Source organism: Miscanthus floridulus, chromosome 2 (assembly GCF_019320115.1).
Source record: "Miscanthus floridulus cultivar M001 chromosome 2, ASM1932011v1, whole genome shotgun sequence".
In the NCBI taxonomy this organism is placed as follows: domain Eukaryota; kingdom Viridiplantae; phylum Streptophyta; class Magnoliopsida; order Poales; family Poaceae; genus Miscanthus; species Miscanthus floridulus.
The window spans coordinates 167,988,839-168,004,497 of NC_089581.1; the positions used below are offsets into that span (position 1 = coordinate 167,988,839).

Here is a 15,659-nt window from a genome sequence, read left to right on the forward strand (position 1 = left end):
AAATCCTACGGATAGCTCAATTAACCCCTTGTGCCTAGAAAAGTGTTTATATCAAACTAATGCACAACAACCTCTCAACCTATGTTCCAAACTTACTCTAGCAAGCAATTCTATGGATGTAAAACAAGTATTGAATTGCTCAAAGTAAATACTCAAAGTAAGAGCTCAAAGTAAGTAGAGAGAGAGGAACGCGGCAATGTTTTGCCGAGGTATCGGAGAGTCGCCACTCCCTACTAGTCCTCGTTGGAGCACCCGCGCAAGGGTGTAGCTCCCCCTTGATCCGTGCAAGGATCAAGTGCTCTCTACGGGTTGATTCTTCGACACTCCGTCGCGGCGAATCACCTAAAGCCGCTCACAACTTGAGTTGGGTCACCCACAAGCTCCGCCGGGTGAACACCAAACTCCCAATCACCACCAAGCCGTCTAGGTGATGGCGATCACCAAGAGTAACAAGCACGAACTCTCACTTGACCATGCGAAGTCTAATGAGAAGATGGATGCACACTTTGCTACTCTTGATTTGCTAGTGAGGCTACTCTCTTGGATTCTCAAATCACAAACACCTCACTAGGATCTTGCTCTTCTTGGCACTCACAAACGTGTTTCTCAGCTGTTGGAATGAGCAAAGGATACTCCACTCACGAGTGGAGCTTCTATTTATAAGCCAGCCTGAAAAACGAACCGTTATGAGCTTCTGCGGGATGACCGGACGCTCCGGTCAGTTCAACCCGCGAACTAGCATTCAAGTGATGACCGGACGCTGTCAGGGTCCGGTCAGTAGCGACCGGACGCGTCCGGTCACTCTTGGATGCTTACTGTAAACGACCGGACGTAGGATACTCAGGGTCCGGTCACACTGACCGGACGCGTCCGGTCACACTTTTCTAAGTCTGGACCCTTACTGGAGTTGACCGGACGCTGGCCCTCAGCGTCCGGTCACATGACCTCCCAGCGTCCGGTCACACCAGACTTGATCTTCTCGGTCAAATGAACTGACCGGACCCTGCGGCCAGCGTCCGGTCAGTATTTGACCCTCCATTCACTTCCAACTTCCGAACATATGTGAATGAAGTTTGCTCCAAAGGATCTTAGGCATTCATAGGAGCTACCTAGAGCTAGTTTTAACAAGTGTGCACCACACCTAACTCACTAGACTCAACTAGGTCAAGCTACCCGTTCATACCCCCCCTTCATAGTACGGCCAAAGGAAAAAACAAAGTCCTAAACTACTCTAAGTGTCTCTCCAACTTCAATCGACACTTAGAACTAGTTATCCTTAACCTTATCGTCCATCCTTTGAAAACCGAAACGATTTCCATCGTAGGGGCATGACAACCTCGATTGCCCAATCGATCTCCATTACCATGACCTAACTTAATTGCCTCTGCAAAACACACGTTAGTCATAGTAATCTTGTATTGACATTAATCACCGAAATCCAACTAGGGGCCTAGATGCTTTCAATAAGTATCATTAAATTTTATAGAATATATAATTATGGTAAACCTAGGGCATGTTTAGTTCCTCCCAATTCCAGAATTTGGCACTATACAAAAAGAAGATTCCCCGTCACATCAAACTTGTGGTACATGCATGGAGTACTAAATGTTGACGAAATCAAAAACTAATTACACAATTTAGTTGTACTTTGCAAGACGAACGTTTTAAGCCTAATTAGACAACAGTCGGACAAGTATTACCAAATAAAAACAAAATGGTACTGTAGCTACAGTCCGCCTGAAAACCGACGCCCAACTAAACGTGGCCCTATTTAAAACGGAAGTACAGTGTAGTACCAGTGGAGGAAGAAGCCAGGAACTTGCCTGCGGTTGTTGTTGGGCTTAGGGGTGTCACGCACGCTGAAGAAAGAGAGAAAGCGGAATACGCCCAGTTCGCTAGGCTGATAAGTCATGGCTGAAAGTGTCGTTAGCTGATTTATTGTAAAAGAAAAATAATGTTTGTTGGCTGAAAAAATACGGCTTATAAGCCCGCGATAATCTGCAGAGCTGGTACAGCGTACGTTATCGGAACTCAGAAGTTAATGAATATGGACGACAATACTGGGCAAGCTAACAGTTCCATTAATGCTAGCATGTTAACCATTCCAGAGATGATAATTAGGAACTACAGTACCAGTAGCAGTCGAGAAAAATGAGGCGCAGAGGTTCAGAGAGAATGTGACGTGGCACCTGCTGCAAGAGCAAGGCGGAAGAGCGAGACGTAGGTTTGAGGTAACTGTCAATCATCACGCCGTGACTCCGTCACTGACATGTACATCACACATTAGTGATGAGATTAGCACAGCTTTAACGTCAAGACGCTACACGCCAGGGCGAGGATACTGAAACTGTCAAACTGGTAGTAGTCTGGTACCGTCGCCGGCCAGGTCACCTTCCGTGTGGACGAGGCGCTCGAAAGAATGACTTTACATGTTCCCGCACTTATTACACTAACTCAGAAGTAATTCTTAGCCTTGATTACCGCGTAATTTTCCAACCATTACCAAAAAAAAAAAGTGCGATGTTTGACACGATCCGCGACAGTGACACGTTTTCACTGCACGTCACCGTAAACCTTCAATGAGTGACATCGACAGATGCTTCGTTATTCATGTCTTTTGGGCTAGCCGCTCGCCTTGCCCTTCGCTCCAAGGAGACAGGAGGAAATTGGCAGACGGTTACTCATCAATCAACGACCTCGATGCATGCCTCGTTTTGCTCCCTTTTTATGCCGTCTCGGAGCGTTTGTTGTTCTAGTCGCTCGCGTCAACATTCGTGGTCGGTTGCCTGATAACGCTGCAAATCAAGATATTGCCCTGTTCGCTTGTGTTATGAGTCACTTTTTCAACGAACGAATAATATTCTTCTCTCACAATAAATCGGCCACTTCTCGGTCAAGCGAACGGAGCCATAGTCTTTGCCGTAGCCATTGAGACGGCGACTCCGTAGAACCCGGTTCTCTTTGAAAGAAGCATGCGTCCGTAGCGTGTGGATTCAGTCTCTGACAACCAGGGTGGAGCTGTGAAACTGTGAAAGCTTAAAATCAAGACTATTGGTATTTCAATCTGAAAAAATCCTAGAACTGAAACAGTACCGTCCAAGGTCTTACTATAAAAAGGTCGTAAAATTAGTCTAATGAGGTAGGAACGCTGATACGACGACCTGATGTTGTCAAATAAAAAATCATCCCGCACCTAATCCAGATTCTAACAGCCTTTTCGTTTGGTCGTATTTGGCTTATAAGTTATGGCAAGTCATGGCTTATTAGCCAACGAACAGTATTTTTCTCTCATAACAAATAAGTCAACATTACTTTCAGTCATAGCTTATAAACCAAACCAGTCCAAACAAACGTGACGGGGCGCAAGATGCCAACGAGGCCATTTGTGGATGAGACCAATAGAGACAGCCAGGCAGGAGGGAGAGGGACCATATGGCAGCCAAATCCAGGATCGGTGCAGCCTCCTGATTCGGAGCACGCGACGACTGATCCGCCATATCGAGCCGAGGCAAAGCGACGAGGAGAATCCAACGGAAACCGCACGGAGCGACGCGCGTGCCCGGACCCGGCCGTCAGGCGTCATATGACGCGCCACGCCACGGCCAGACCCAGACCCTGGTTCGGAGGGGAAGGACCGGAGCTGACTGTGGCTGCACTGAACCGAGACGGCAGTAGCGGCCCACCTGCCTATTGATCCGTGCTCTCCGGTGATCTGCAGTTGCTGCTTCTTTTTATGCGTCCTGTGAGTGTAGACGACGGCCAGGTTTCTCGAGGCCTCTCCGGTCAAACGAGTCAAACAAGCGCTAGCGTGTGTGTGAGAACCGGGGAGCACAGCTTATCATACGGAGCCTAGCAAACATCACCACCTGCCGCCTGATCTATACAGGTGTTCATATCCGCATTTCTTTCGCTACCATGCTGTTATGCTCGGGAATTTCTAGATCCTTTTTATTCGTCCACCAAATTCCTAGAGCTTTTTCTAATCCTCCAATGTCAAAGCACCCTGCCTTCTCAAGCAACCGAATTCGAACCCGTCGCCACTTCACCAGTGGTGTGGACTGATCTATCGTGCGACCTAACTTTTCTCGCGACTCCGGCTCCTCCTCCTTTTCTTTGTCGTGTCCAAGGTTCTTTTCTTTCTCGTGTACACCAGCCTACAGCAACAGCAAGCCGATGGATAAGGTCCGGTGGGAAGGACATCTTCCCCCTCGCTGTCCCGGGCCAAGCTAAGCTCCACTCCACTCTACTCCCCGGGTACTACGCAGAACGAAGCGAAGAAAATGGCGAAAAGAAGCGACGCGACACGGCGACAGCAGGCGCGCATCGAGTCTTCCATTCCATGAAGCAACGCCATGGCAGCGACGCAGCTAGAGCAACAGCACTGGGAAACAAAACTAGGCAAAACAACAACAGGATTCAATGCTGACATATGTCCATCGGCACATGCAAGACATCGGAGTACTGTAGTGGACAAGGAAATCGACGCAAGTTTTTGATAGAAGTTATTCATTTCACACAAGTTTTCATCATCATCATAAGCAGCAGGAGCAGGAGCAGCAGCATGGCCACAGCAAAAGCCAGCAAATTTTTTTGCATCCTAAAACCCCTTCTAGTTCTTCTTCTTCTTCTTCCTGCCCACCCTCTATAGCGCCGGATCTAACGGCTCGACCTTCGACTACGAGAGAGAAGAGAGGACCCTAATTAACCTGATTTTTGAGCAATATGTACAAGAGAGACGAGAGGATCCTAATTAACCATCCCCATGGATCGAACGGCTCGACCTTCGACAACGAGGACGGCGGGGACACGCGGGCGATACGGTAAGAGTCGCTTGACGAGATCGTTGCGGTTAACAAGGACGGCGAAGGAAGGATCTAGCCCAAGGAGCCCTCCTTGGCGGAGAGCCGCTTGAGGAACTCGTAGGTGGTCACCATGGTGGCCGCGGACAGCGACATGGACCCCCACCTGGGCCCGAGCCCGCGGTAGCACGCCGCCCAGCCGCCCTCCTTGAGCAGCCCGCGGACGGTGCTCGCCAGCGTGGGGCGCGCCGCCGCGTCGGCCTCCATCACCTGCAGCCGCGTCTTCACGGTGTCCAGCGGCATGGTCACCAGCGCCGAGGCGGCCCCGGCCACGGCCGCGCTCGCGCCCTGCACGGCCATCAGGGAGGTGCAGCTCTCGGAGCGCTCGTGCCCGACGGCGCGCCACAGGCACCGCTGCGCCACGGCGTAGGTCGACCACCACACCGCGTTGGACGGAGCGTACGTGAGGATGGAGAGGCCGAACCCGCGGTAGAGGCCGCGGACGCCGTCCGCGAGGAGGATCTTCCGGAAGGCGTCCGCGCCGCCGCGGTAGCGGCAGGAGGCCGCGGTCTGGACCATCAGCCGCTGGCTCATGACGTCCACGGGGGTCCACACCACCTGCGCCGCGACGGCCGCGGACACGCCCGCCGCGGCGGAGGCGACGGCCGACGCGGTGGGCTCGGACACGCCCAGCCGGACGGCGGCGGAGCCCACGGAGCTCTTGGTGGCCTCGAGCGCCGCCATGTAGAGCGCGCGCGCGGGCACCGTGCCGGCCAGCGACGCACCGAACCCGCGGTAGAACCCGCGCAGGCCGTCCCGCCGGAGGATGGCGGCGGCCGTCGCCGTGGCCGTGGCCGCCTGCGGCGGCGGCGCCACCTGCAGGTGCGTCTTGACCACCACGGCCGGGTACAGCGCCGCGGACACGCCCGAGAAGAGCGCCGCGCCCAGGACGAAGAACCGCGACTTGTCGAGCATCTCCCAGTTCACCTCGGCCGGCAGCCGCCGGATCTCCTCCGCCGCTGCGGCCGCCGCCGCGGCGCCGCTCTCCTCCTCCATGTCCACAGCACCGAAGCTCATCGTTTCCTCCAGTACTGCTTCCTTCCAATTCAGCTCCTATACTAGCCGCAGGTACCAGCAACTATCCCCTAGCAAAACCCAACCGAACCTCGCGAGGCAGCAACTCAAGCCAGCACCATCAGATGCACCACCATCTCGGCCCTGCAGATTCTACTCCGGCCACCGAAACGACAGAAGTTCCTCCTCCGACTCCGATGAGCAGAATTGCGGAAACCCCAACCGAGGGCAGAAAAGCGGAGCGCTCCGGATCCTCGAAGCGGAAAAAGGTAGTAGTGTGAAGCAGCGCGGAGTGTGCGATTCTTCGGGATCCCGAGGGTGTAAGTGAAATATTTATACGGAAGGTTGGTGGCGTGACCACACGTCCACACCCGCACTGCCTTATCGGGAGCGAGATGCCCAGGCGTGGACCGGCACGTGCCCGCGGAGGTGCGTGTCTGGGCTTATCGGTTACTGTTGCACGAGGGGCCCGGTGCGACCGGAGATCGCCGGTGGGAACGGTGGGCGTCGCCCATTGGCTGGATCTCGCGGGAGGGACGACGATTTTTAGGTAGCGTTTGCCGGTCCTGTGTTGATGGGATGGGACGGGACGGGATGACTTTTTTTTTTTTTATGAGGGACTGCATCGATCCATTTTGTGTTTGATTTAGAGATATAAAATGTGGGATGAGCTATCGATAAGTTAGATTTATTTATAAATTTTTTTTTTTCTTTCTCTTCTCCTTATCTCTTTCTCTTGACGCTCGCCCCGTGCCTCTTCCGTCCTCCGCCCCGAGCTTGGTCGCCCACCGCCATGGGCCTCCTCTGCCCTGAGCTCGACAGTGAGCCACTGAGCGCTTCCTCCATCGGCGAGCTTGTGTGGCGGCAGATTGGAGCAGAGTGGGGGCCGGCGCGAGCGCGTGCGGCGGCGGGCCAGAGCGAAGCTCGTACGACGGCGGGCTGGAGCGGAGCTCGGCCACGCGTGCGGGGCCAGATAGGAGCTGGGGTCGGGGCGAGCTCGTGCGGCGGATCGATCTCGTCCACAGGTAGGTGCTATCCTTCCTCGTTCGCGACGGCAACAGAGCACTCGTCGGCGACCCCGTCCGTGACCGGTGACCAACGCTCCTCCTCCTCTTCTTCGTACTGAGCCGCTCATCCCACCTGGGTCGCCCCCGTCCGTGGAAAATTTGGGGACGGGGTCATCCCGCATCTCACGATATATTCGCACGAGGGACATCCTCACTCCTGCTCGCCCCTCAACCAAACGTTGCTCGTCCCAGGTTCGTCCCATCCCATGCCACCTTGTCCCTCCAACCAAATGCTCGGGTTGGAGTGTTGCGCACACAGAGACAGACGAACCTCGCCCACAATAAAACGAAATCAATGCTAGGGGAGATGGGTCGCCGACACGCCGGCCCAGGCATTTCCGTGCGGCCACCTGTTCGTTTGCTCTCATTTGTCTTATAGTGTGTGAAGAGCATATCTAACAACTCATCACTTCGAGCGTTCCTTTTCTGTTGAATCCGTGACCTCGGCATCAAGCTTGTGCACTTCTGAATTTGCGCACTATACGTACTCTAATCTAGCTGCTTCCAACGATAAGCTATGGCTGAAAGTACCGTTGGCTAATTTGTCGTGAAAGAAAAATATTGTTTGTTGGTTGAAAAATTACGGCTTATAAGCTAAGGGTATGTTCGTTTGAACTTATTAGCCGGCTTATCAGCTAGAATCTACAATATTTTTTATCACAATAAAACAATTTAAATCAGTTTATTAGCCGACTTTAATAACAGCCCACGAGCCCTAACCGAACAGGCGCTTCCTCCACGGCTCCCCACGGTGGGCCCTCCTCACCGGGGCATGTATTGTACGTACCTGTTGGGTCAGCACTCAGCAGCTTTGTTCCGATCTGGGTGCAGGTGCAGGCGTGAGAGGGACGCGCTGCGGTTCGTTGGGCGCCCGTAGAGTTGGAGGATCCATGGGCTACGCGCCGATCTGGTGGGCGGGACGGGGGTGGGCCCAACGTGGCCGGCCGTTGGATTCTCGAGGGGCCACGCGCGCCGCGGCCGGCCTTGTGGGCAGGGACGGCCGCCGAGCCCTTGGGCAGGTGCCAGTTGGGCTCCACGGGACGCGCCTGTCGCAGACCAATGACGTTCTACTACGGTTTCGTCGTCGCTTGGCAGGATCCTTTCCTTCCCCCGACCCCCCTCCAATCTATGGCTCGAAATCTCTCTGTAGTCCTAAAAAAAGAATCTCTATGTAGTGTACTGCCTCCTACCATATTATTTGTCATTTTAATTTTGGATGCGGAATTAAGAGGAATAAAAAAAAAATGTATGGTGCATAGACAACAAGAATGAGAGATGATAAAAATAAAGACTGTATTAGAGCAATGCCAATAATATAGCAAAGTGTTTGAATATAATTAAGTTATAAAAGAGCCCGAATTATATGATAGTTGTCTTCTATTTGCCTACAAAAAGCTGTTATTATTATTATGCTGGTACAATGTCTCGTGTTCTCTTTCGTACCTCCTCAGAAGCACTTGCTATCTGAGTCCACCACTACACAGACTTTCAGTGTCTAGTTTGGCTGCTTGTATGAGAGCCAAAGCTCTCCTCTATTCTCTCCTCCATTACTCCACATTAGCAAAAACATTGAGTAGCTTGGCTATAATCATTAGAGAGCTCTAATAGGTGTACTAAGAAGGTGCAAGTAGAAGAGGTGCAATACGTTGGAGCAAAGGTGCCAGCTTCGAATCTAAGCATTTGTAGCTTATTTAGGCATCCGATCCAAAAGAATGGACAATTGGCCTGGCTATTGGAAGGATGAGAAGTGGGTGGAAGAAAGTTGTTTGTCATAATAATGTTTTATCATTCAATGGGACCATACTAGCAGCATGATATGAAGTTATATATTTGAGCAAATTTTGTTAGTATGTAATTTGATGACATGGCTTTCTTTATATCTTGCTATGAGAATAAACGATAATAAAGCTGTTCTTATTGTACATTCTTATAGATCAGTTTCAATGAGGAGTTTAGTGGCAGTTTCTAGTACCTAGTGCGTGCTACGAGCACATAGATTTTGGCTGAAGAAGGCGGCTGAGTGTCCCAATGCTCAGAACCAAGCCGGAAACGAGAGGAGGTAAACCGTTGTCTCATCTTCAATTATGTAAATATATAGTACATAATTGAGCACTCGAGAGCACCCAAAATTTACTAGTTACATACTGCTGATTCTACAAATCGAGTGGTCAAGGTCTGGAGATTATAACTTAATAAACGACTAAATAACATAGCAACTACATAACTGAAGGCCCTTTTTCAACGTACGAGCAAGTTAGCACTCTCTGTGTCCTTTTTAAATATGCTATGGTATTCGTGTTGGTCAACCTTTTAAAGCTTAACTATTTTTTAGAAAATATTAGCATCATTTGTATCTTTAAATAAGATTATTAAAATAGATTTAATGATCTGTCAAACGATAATAATCTCTATATATGATTCATGCACCAAAAGCGGGCACCCGATAGTGCCTCGTAACCCGCTAACCCGACAGCCGTTCGATCGACCCGTCACGCAACAATGACCGTCCGATGCGGGTCTGATCGGGCCTCTAACCCATCAACCTGCAAACCTGGTCACCCACGAATCGTCGTGAACCCGGGCCGATGCTGACCGCTTCATTTGGCTCCTGCCGATGCCGCCGCCATCCACATCCCCGCGCTGCGCCTCCACCGCCGCCGCCGGTCCCGTCACTGCCGAGCGTCGTCCCAGTCCCAGGCCGCACCGCCTCGGAGAGAGTCCCACCGTCGTCCTCTTCCCGCAGGCCCAGGCAGGTCCGTTCCTCTGCCACGGCCGCCACCCCCCGTCCCAGCCGCCGCCCAGGCCGCGCTGCCGAGCGTCAGCCCCTCCCCCACCGAGGCCACGCCACCGCCGCGCTCGCTACGAGGGGCACCGCACCGGCCCCGGCCCCTCCCAGCCCGGAGCAGTTTCCGGCCGAGCGCCGCCTCTGAGGCATCTTCCATGGTGGGGAGCACGATCAGATGGGAGGAAGGCCTGACAACTACAGATCTGGTGGGATCGGATTGGGGCTATAATTCCTCAATAAGGACTGGCTCCTCAATCATTGCACGCACGTCCCGACCGCCTGCCGCCGAGCTCTGTAGTTCACCTGCCGCCATCGGTCATCGACCCAGCACGCAACCAATCGCACAACTTGAGGCAGCAATGATAGAGGCGAAGCGCGGGATGACGCCCAACCTGAGTCCATGTAGGTGCCGCGCTCCACGCCTTTGTCGCCAAGAATCTCGTCAACTCCTACGTCTACTGCAGCCGACGGAGGTACGTCCTCAGGGTGTATGATGAAATGGCCATTCGAAATGCCATGAGTTCAAAATCCTTACTTGCCTCCATCTCCTCCATTTGCTTGAAAAGGTGGCTAACCAGCTAGCTATCGTGGCAGTGCTACCTGGACGGCGCAAGCCACCGGCAATGGTGCCTGCAACTGGCGTGGCAGACCACTTCCTCGTGTTCTTATCCTTCCACGACCCCCAATGCCGAGGACGGCAGGAAGGTCTAGGCCTTCCTTGCAAAGATGGAGAGCGCCATCAGGGACCATCTGCTCTGGGCCAACGCGGCCAACCAGGAGATCAAACACGCGCTCAAGGTGAAGCCCTGCCCCACTGATCCTTGTTTTTAAGTAAAAATGAGTTGCTATTGTTTGAAGTGCGTAATCAATTTTTTACCTGAAAATGTCCCTGTGCGAGTAGCTATCCGTGATTCTATTTTCTTTCACGCTTTTAATTTAATGGATGGTCGCAGTCTACACTTCTTTTCTTTTGTGTCTTTTGGATGATGTAGGTATTCAACTGGATAAACGTATTAGCTTATGTTTTTTTAAGTGTACATTAATTCACTGTTTGACAATATTTCTAGGGAAGTAGCATTCGGAAGTGTTCAAATAAAGATTTGATTTTTGTTCACTTTGGACTTCAACATTTGTATTTGTGTGCCTAGAATTGGAGAACCGGTGTAGAATCAATTCTCTGCTCGACAATGTTGCTCTAGTTGCAGCTGAATGCTACTAAAGTGGTGCCTGTTGGCCCCGATGAGCAAAGTCAAGCTTGCGGCTAATAAAGAGTAAGTGAACATCTTTCTGTGCTTCAGAACGTTGTGGTATTCTACTGCTGCTTGATTAATCTCTTAATTCAGCACCATACTATCCAAACTATTGTAACATAAAAAAAATTCTCTTACAGTTGTATTATTTGCTGTTAAGTGAAATCATCCAAATATGTTGAATAAACGCCAACCCATGATATGACATGGAATCATGGTAGCGACTGTTTTAATTGTGTCAAATGTTGTATGGTTTACTGCTTGGTACTGCATTTCAACCCTGCTTTCTGTGACTAGACTAGATAAAAAAAACTCTTCCTTAACCTTTCATTGCTAACAGGCAACACAATCAGCTGTGGGTCACAACAACCGCATCAACTGGCTATTAGATTTGTTTAATGCCATTTCTATTCTTTGTCTGGTACTTATCCATATCATGCTCAGGGTGTCTGCCTCAAGCCCTCAACGGAACAACGCCACCTCAAATTGCGTGCGATCCTCAGGAGTGGGGAAAGAAATCATTTCCATTTTTCTCTGAATACTTGTTTCCTAAAAAAACTCTGAAGCTTCCTTGCTTTGATCTTTTTTGCGTGTGTTTTAGAGAGGTTCTTTCTTTCTTTTGTGCCGTGGTCGTTGGCTAATTGATTTCCATTCTACGTAGGTTAGCTAGAACAGGATGCGAGCAAAATGTGTTGGAGATTAATTGTTGTTTTGTGGATTTTAGTGCGCTGATTCTGTTTTAGTTTTTTTTTGCATGTGGATTTCATCCCCATATCCTAATTTAGGTATTTGATATTTCTTCTATTTGATGGATTTTCCATGCCCTACTTGCTTGTAGCAGGCAATTGTTGATGATTGGTTTGATTATGAGAAATTGGTTTTGTGCTCCATGCCATGACTCCTACAGGGGCAGCGGTAGAGTCAGCAAAGCGGCGGCTAATGATGCAGAGCATAGGCAAGAACTCACCTTCAGCTTGCTATGTATGCCAAAGAGAACATAACAAGCGTTAAGTGGTGACCGTGATTTCTAAAGATTGACATCTGATCTCATACTAAAATTGAATTTTGTCCAATCCGTACCAGCATCTCTAGAGGAGTATTGTCAAGTGTCCATTTACCATAAGGTTGTAAAGTATCTCTGCAGCGTTTCCTGCTTTTTTATATTTGTCAAAGAGCATAAACTCACTATGGAGTTCAGAAAAGATACAATATATTTAAGTACTGCCACGTTTAATACGTCGATCCTACTTATTTTTCTTTATGTAGTAATTTTTAAGGATTCATCCTACCATGATTTAATGTGATTCTAATTATCTACAGGAAACCTCTGTCTCTTTACCTCCTTTGAAATACCTCCATTTCTAGAATATCGTTATGGTTGATATATTAATGAGAAACTGATGTAACAACGAAAAATGCATTTTGTTGTATATAAACCTTCATCAATGCCAACCGCAGTCCTTTTCTCTGAGAGTGATATATAAATGGTGTTACCACTTCCTGCTTTCAAAAATAAAAGATATGTGTTAAAAATTTATTAGTCTTGCAATCAACAATGGTTCTTTTATATTTTGCATCACTAAATAAGTAAACAGATACATTAATGTGAATGCAATCATTTCTACTCCACGTTGACATCACGGGGTAGCCTAACAGGGGCAGCTGCGTGGCAACGCCGCGCTTAGTTTCTAGTTATGTATCATAATATTAATATTTTTTGTATATATATTTGGTCAAAGTTGAGTATGTTTAATTTTTTGAAAAGTGAAAACGACAGTTAAAAAATAAACAGAGTAGGGCTCAAGTAAACCATATGTACAGGGAAAACCCGTCTGCGTCTCACCGATTGTGTGAAGCAGAGCTGTAGACTGGCATTACAGTCGGTAGCTGGGTCGTAGCTTGCGATTGCGGCGGACAGAAAGCTTTGGCGGCAGCCATATGATCTGACAACCGAGAGAGTTTTTTATTTTTTTGAGAATTGACGTCTGAGAAAGTTGTATACTTGCATCTCGTTGGAAGCCTGAGGTTGAGGGGTTAATTCCGCTCTATTGCAGTCGAAAGGCTGTCATGCTTCCTTCTCTAACCCTCACACCGTCTCACTTGGCGTGCCCTTCCACGAACCGTGGAGCCACGAGAGCGTACCATTTCATTTCTCGTCGTTACAAAAATGCAGCACAAGTAAAGCTGTCAGCGTGACGAAACAAAGAATCGAGGAAGCAAAATATCTTAACCGTTGCAACTGAAACTTAATTTAAGATCTTAGTCACCCTAATGACTCAATCAAGTCTTTATCCAGTCGAGATCAATCATAAAGAAAGATCGCATGAGTCTTTTCGTTATTTTGCTAAACGATCCGTGTGTCTTTTTTCCCCTACTATAGAGGTTGTAGAAGAAAAGAGATGGGCGCGCTACAGAATTTATCACCTTTTTTTTTGAAAAAAATAAAGAAAAAGAACCATAATCATTTGCTTGTGCCTGTGGGATATGTGTGTGTTTCTGAGATCGTTCTGCATGGCTACTTGGGCTTGGAGGTTTCGATCTTGTGTTAGTGGGCCTTCGGGATTGCCCTTGTTGGGCCGGTAGGGGAAAAGGAACCCAGAAAGCTAGGCCAGCCGACTCTCCTTTCTCCTTTTTGCTAGGCCTTGCGCTCATCTTCTCCGGTGCGGCGAACTGATTCGCTGGGGCCTGGAGCCTGAGGCCGTCCGATCAGGATCTGCCGAGAGGAGTTGCTCTTGCGGGGAGGGAACACGGCGACGGGTGCTATGTGCGGAGCTCTCCGCCTTTGTGAAGACGCCGGAGCGACGTCGCCGAGAAGAAAGGGGAAGCGGAACGGGGAGGTGGCCGTGCCGGCGTGCCCTGCCCACGCCGCCTCGGGGAGCAGCGGTGCGGGATGTTCCTATTGCAAAGGTACATAACCCGCTAATGAAGCCGACTTGCAAGTATAACTCGTACAGAGTTCGAATTTGTCAGTATGGTCAATTTGTTTTTCTTCTTCTCCAAAAGAGAGCCGGATAGCATCACAGTACCCCTAAAACGTAAATCGGAGAATAAACCTACTCTTACTTAGATGGAGAAAATTTATTCCTGTACTTCGCCCTAGCATAGTTGGGTCCATGGCGCCGCAACAGCGTGGACATCGGTGTCATGGCAGCTCGGCGCGTTGGAGTCCAGCGTAGTGGTGATGCAGAGGCGACGGTGAGGTCGGTGGTGGCTTTCCGTCGCTGACAGCACCGTCCCTTGATCGGTTAGCGTTTCACTGTGGGTGGGTTACGGCGACTCAGGTCAAAGCTCGTAGATAGAGCCCTGGTCCCCACCTCCCTTTATAGTGCTGTGTGACGGGGATCCGCCAACCATAGAGTGTTTGGACGCCCCCGATCAGGATGCTGATCCAAGGGCTCAACTGGCCTGGTGGAAATCAAACTAACATTCTCCCCCTTGATATCACCTTATTTCTAAAACTTAACTTACTTATTTTATCTTGTTCCCATTCCATCATAGATCAGTGCATAGAGCGTGCCTCATCATCACGGTCTGTTGCCATTAAATTAAACAGCTACAACGTACCTCTCTGTTTTGAAACAGATACTCAACTAGTCCCTTAGTATCTAGGAATTATAGACTTTCCCATAAAACTCATGTCGACTGTGCGTTCTCTAAACGCACTGAGTAGTTGGCCTTTGGTAAGAGAAACCCGCAAGTACTCACTCGGTACTTATGTGCTCAATGCTTTCAACATGATTATGGATTTTCTCTTTTACAACATATACCTTAGTGTTAATGTGTTTGGCAGCACACTTGACTTGTTGTCTTAGGAGTTAACTTATTTTAAATGGTTATTGCTGTTGTCTACCATTATTAAATCCGGGTATAAATTTTCCTAACCTCCTTTTGCCTATTCCTTAAGCCTCATGACAAGCTATACTATGGTATACATCACTGATAACATCACAACTATTTCTTTAGAGCTTTTTTATAATAATACTTTAACTGCGAGTGTTAGCAACTACTGTAGATTTCACTACACATCTCGTCAAGACTTAACTTTTGTACCCTCAACTATTTGAGAGTTCTTATTCTTTCTTACTCAGTATGAGGTCTATAATACTTTGCAAAACTGTAAGATATTCTTAACTCAATTCTAGTGATCTATATCTAAACTGAACTTCTGTCAAAATATTTCGGATACTTAAACTACGTCAGAGTAAGTTCTTACTTATACTTGTACACTCAGCAAGCTTCCAACAGCTGAAGCATATGGAACTATATTCTTTTGATCGATCTCATATCGGTTCCTAGAACATTTAAAGTTCTCAAATCTATTACCCTTGACTATAGGAGCAGGCGTAGTTTTACTCGTATGCATACTTTATTTTTTAAAATCTTTTCTAAGTATGTCTTTGTGATAGTCCAAATATTCTATTTTCTTCTATTTTGGTGAATTTTGATTTCTAGAACCAATGCGGCTCCACCAAGATCTTTCACATTGAAACTTGAGGACAAAACTTTTTCTCCAATGACACATTAACATCACTTCTAGTGAGTAGAATGTCATCTATTCACATGATGTGGAAAATGAATTTTTTATTCTTGAATTTCGTATAAACGCTATTATCCTTCTTATTTTCTTTAAACCCAAACTTTCTTATCGTTGTTTCATCAACTTCAAATACTACTGTCTGGAGAC

General features: G+C 48.6%; 1 protein-coding gene across 1 annotated transcript; it reads right to left on the reverse strand.

The window, feature by feature from the left end:
• Positions 1-4,469: 4,469 nt before the first annotated feature.
• Positions 4,470-6,223, reverse strand: LOC136540560 (uncharacterized). Its single transcript, XM_066532560.1, has one exon. It carries the CDS (start codon positions 5,874-5,876, stop codon positions 4,875-4,877), a length of 1,002 nt encoding a protein of 333 aa, XP_066388657.1. The 5' UTR covers positions 5,877-6,223; the 3' UTR covers positions 4,470-4,874.
• Between the last annotated feature and the right edge of the window lie 9,436 nt (positions 6,224-15,659).

Bases quoted from the DNA above. Each gene is read 5' to 3' on its own strand.
- LOC136540560 (XM_066532560.1), bottom strand. From the start codon at position 5,876: ATGAGCTTCGGTGCTGTGGACATGGAGGAGGAGAGCGGCGCCGCGGCG.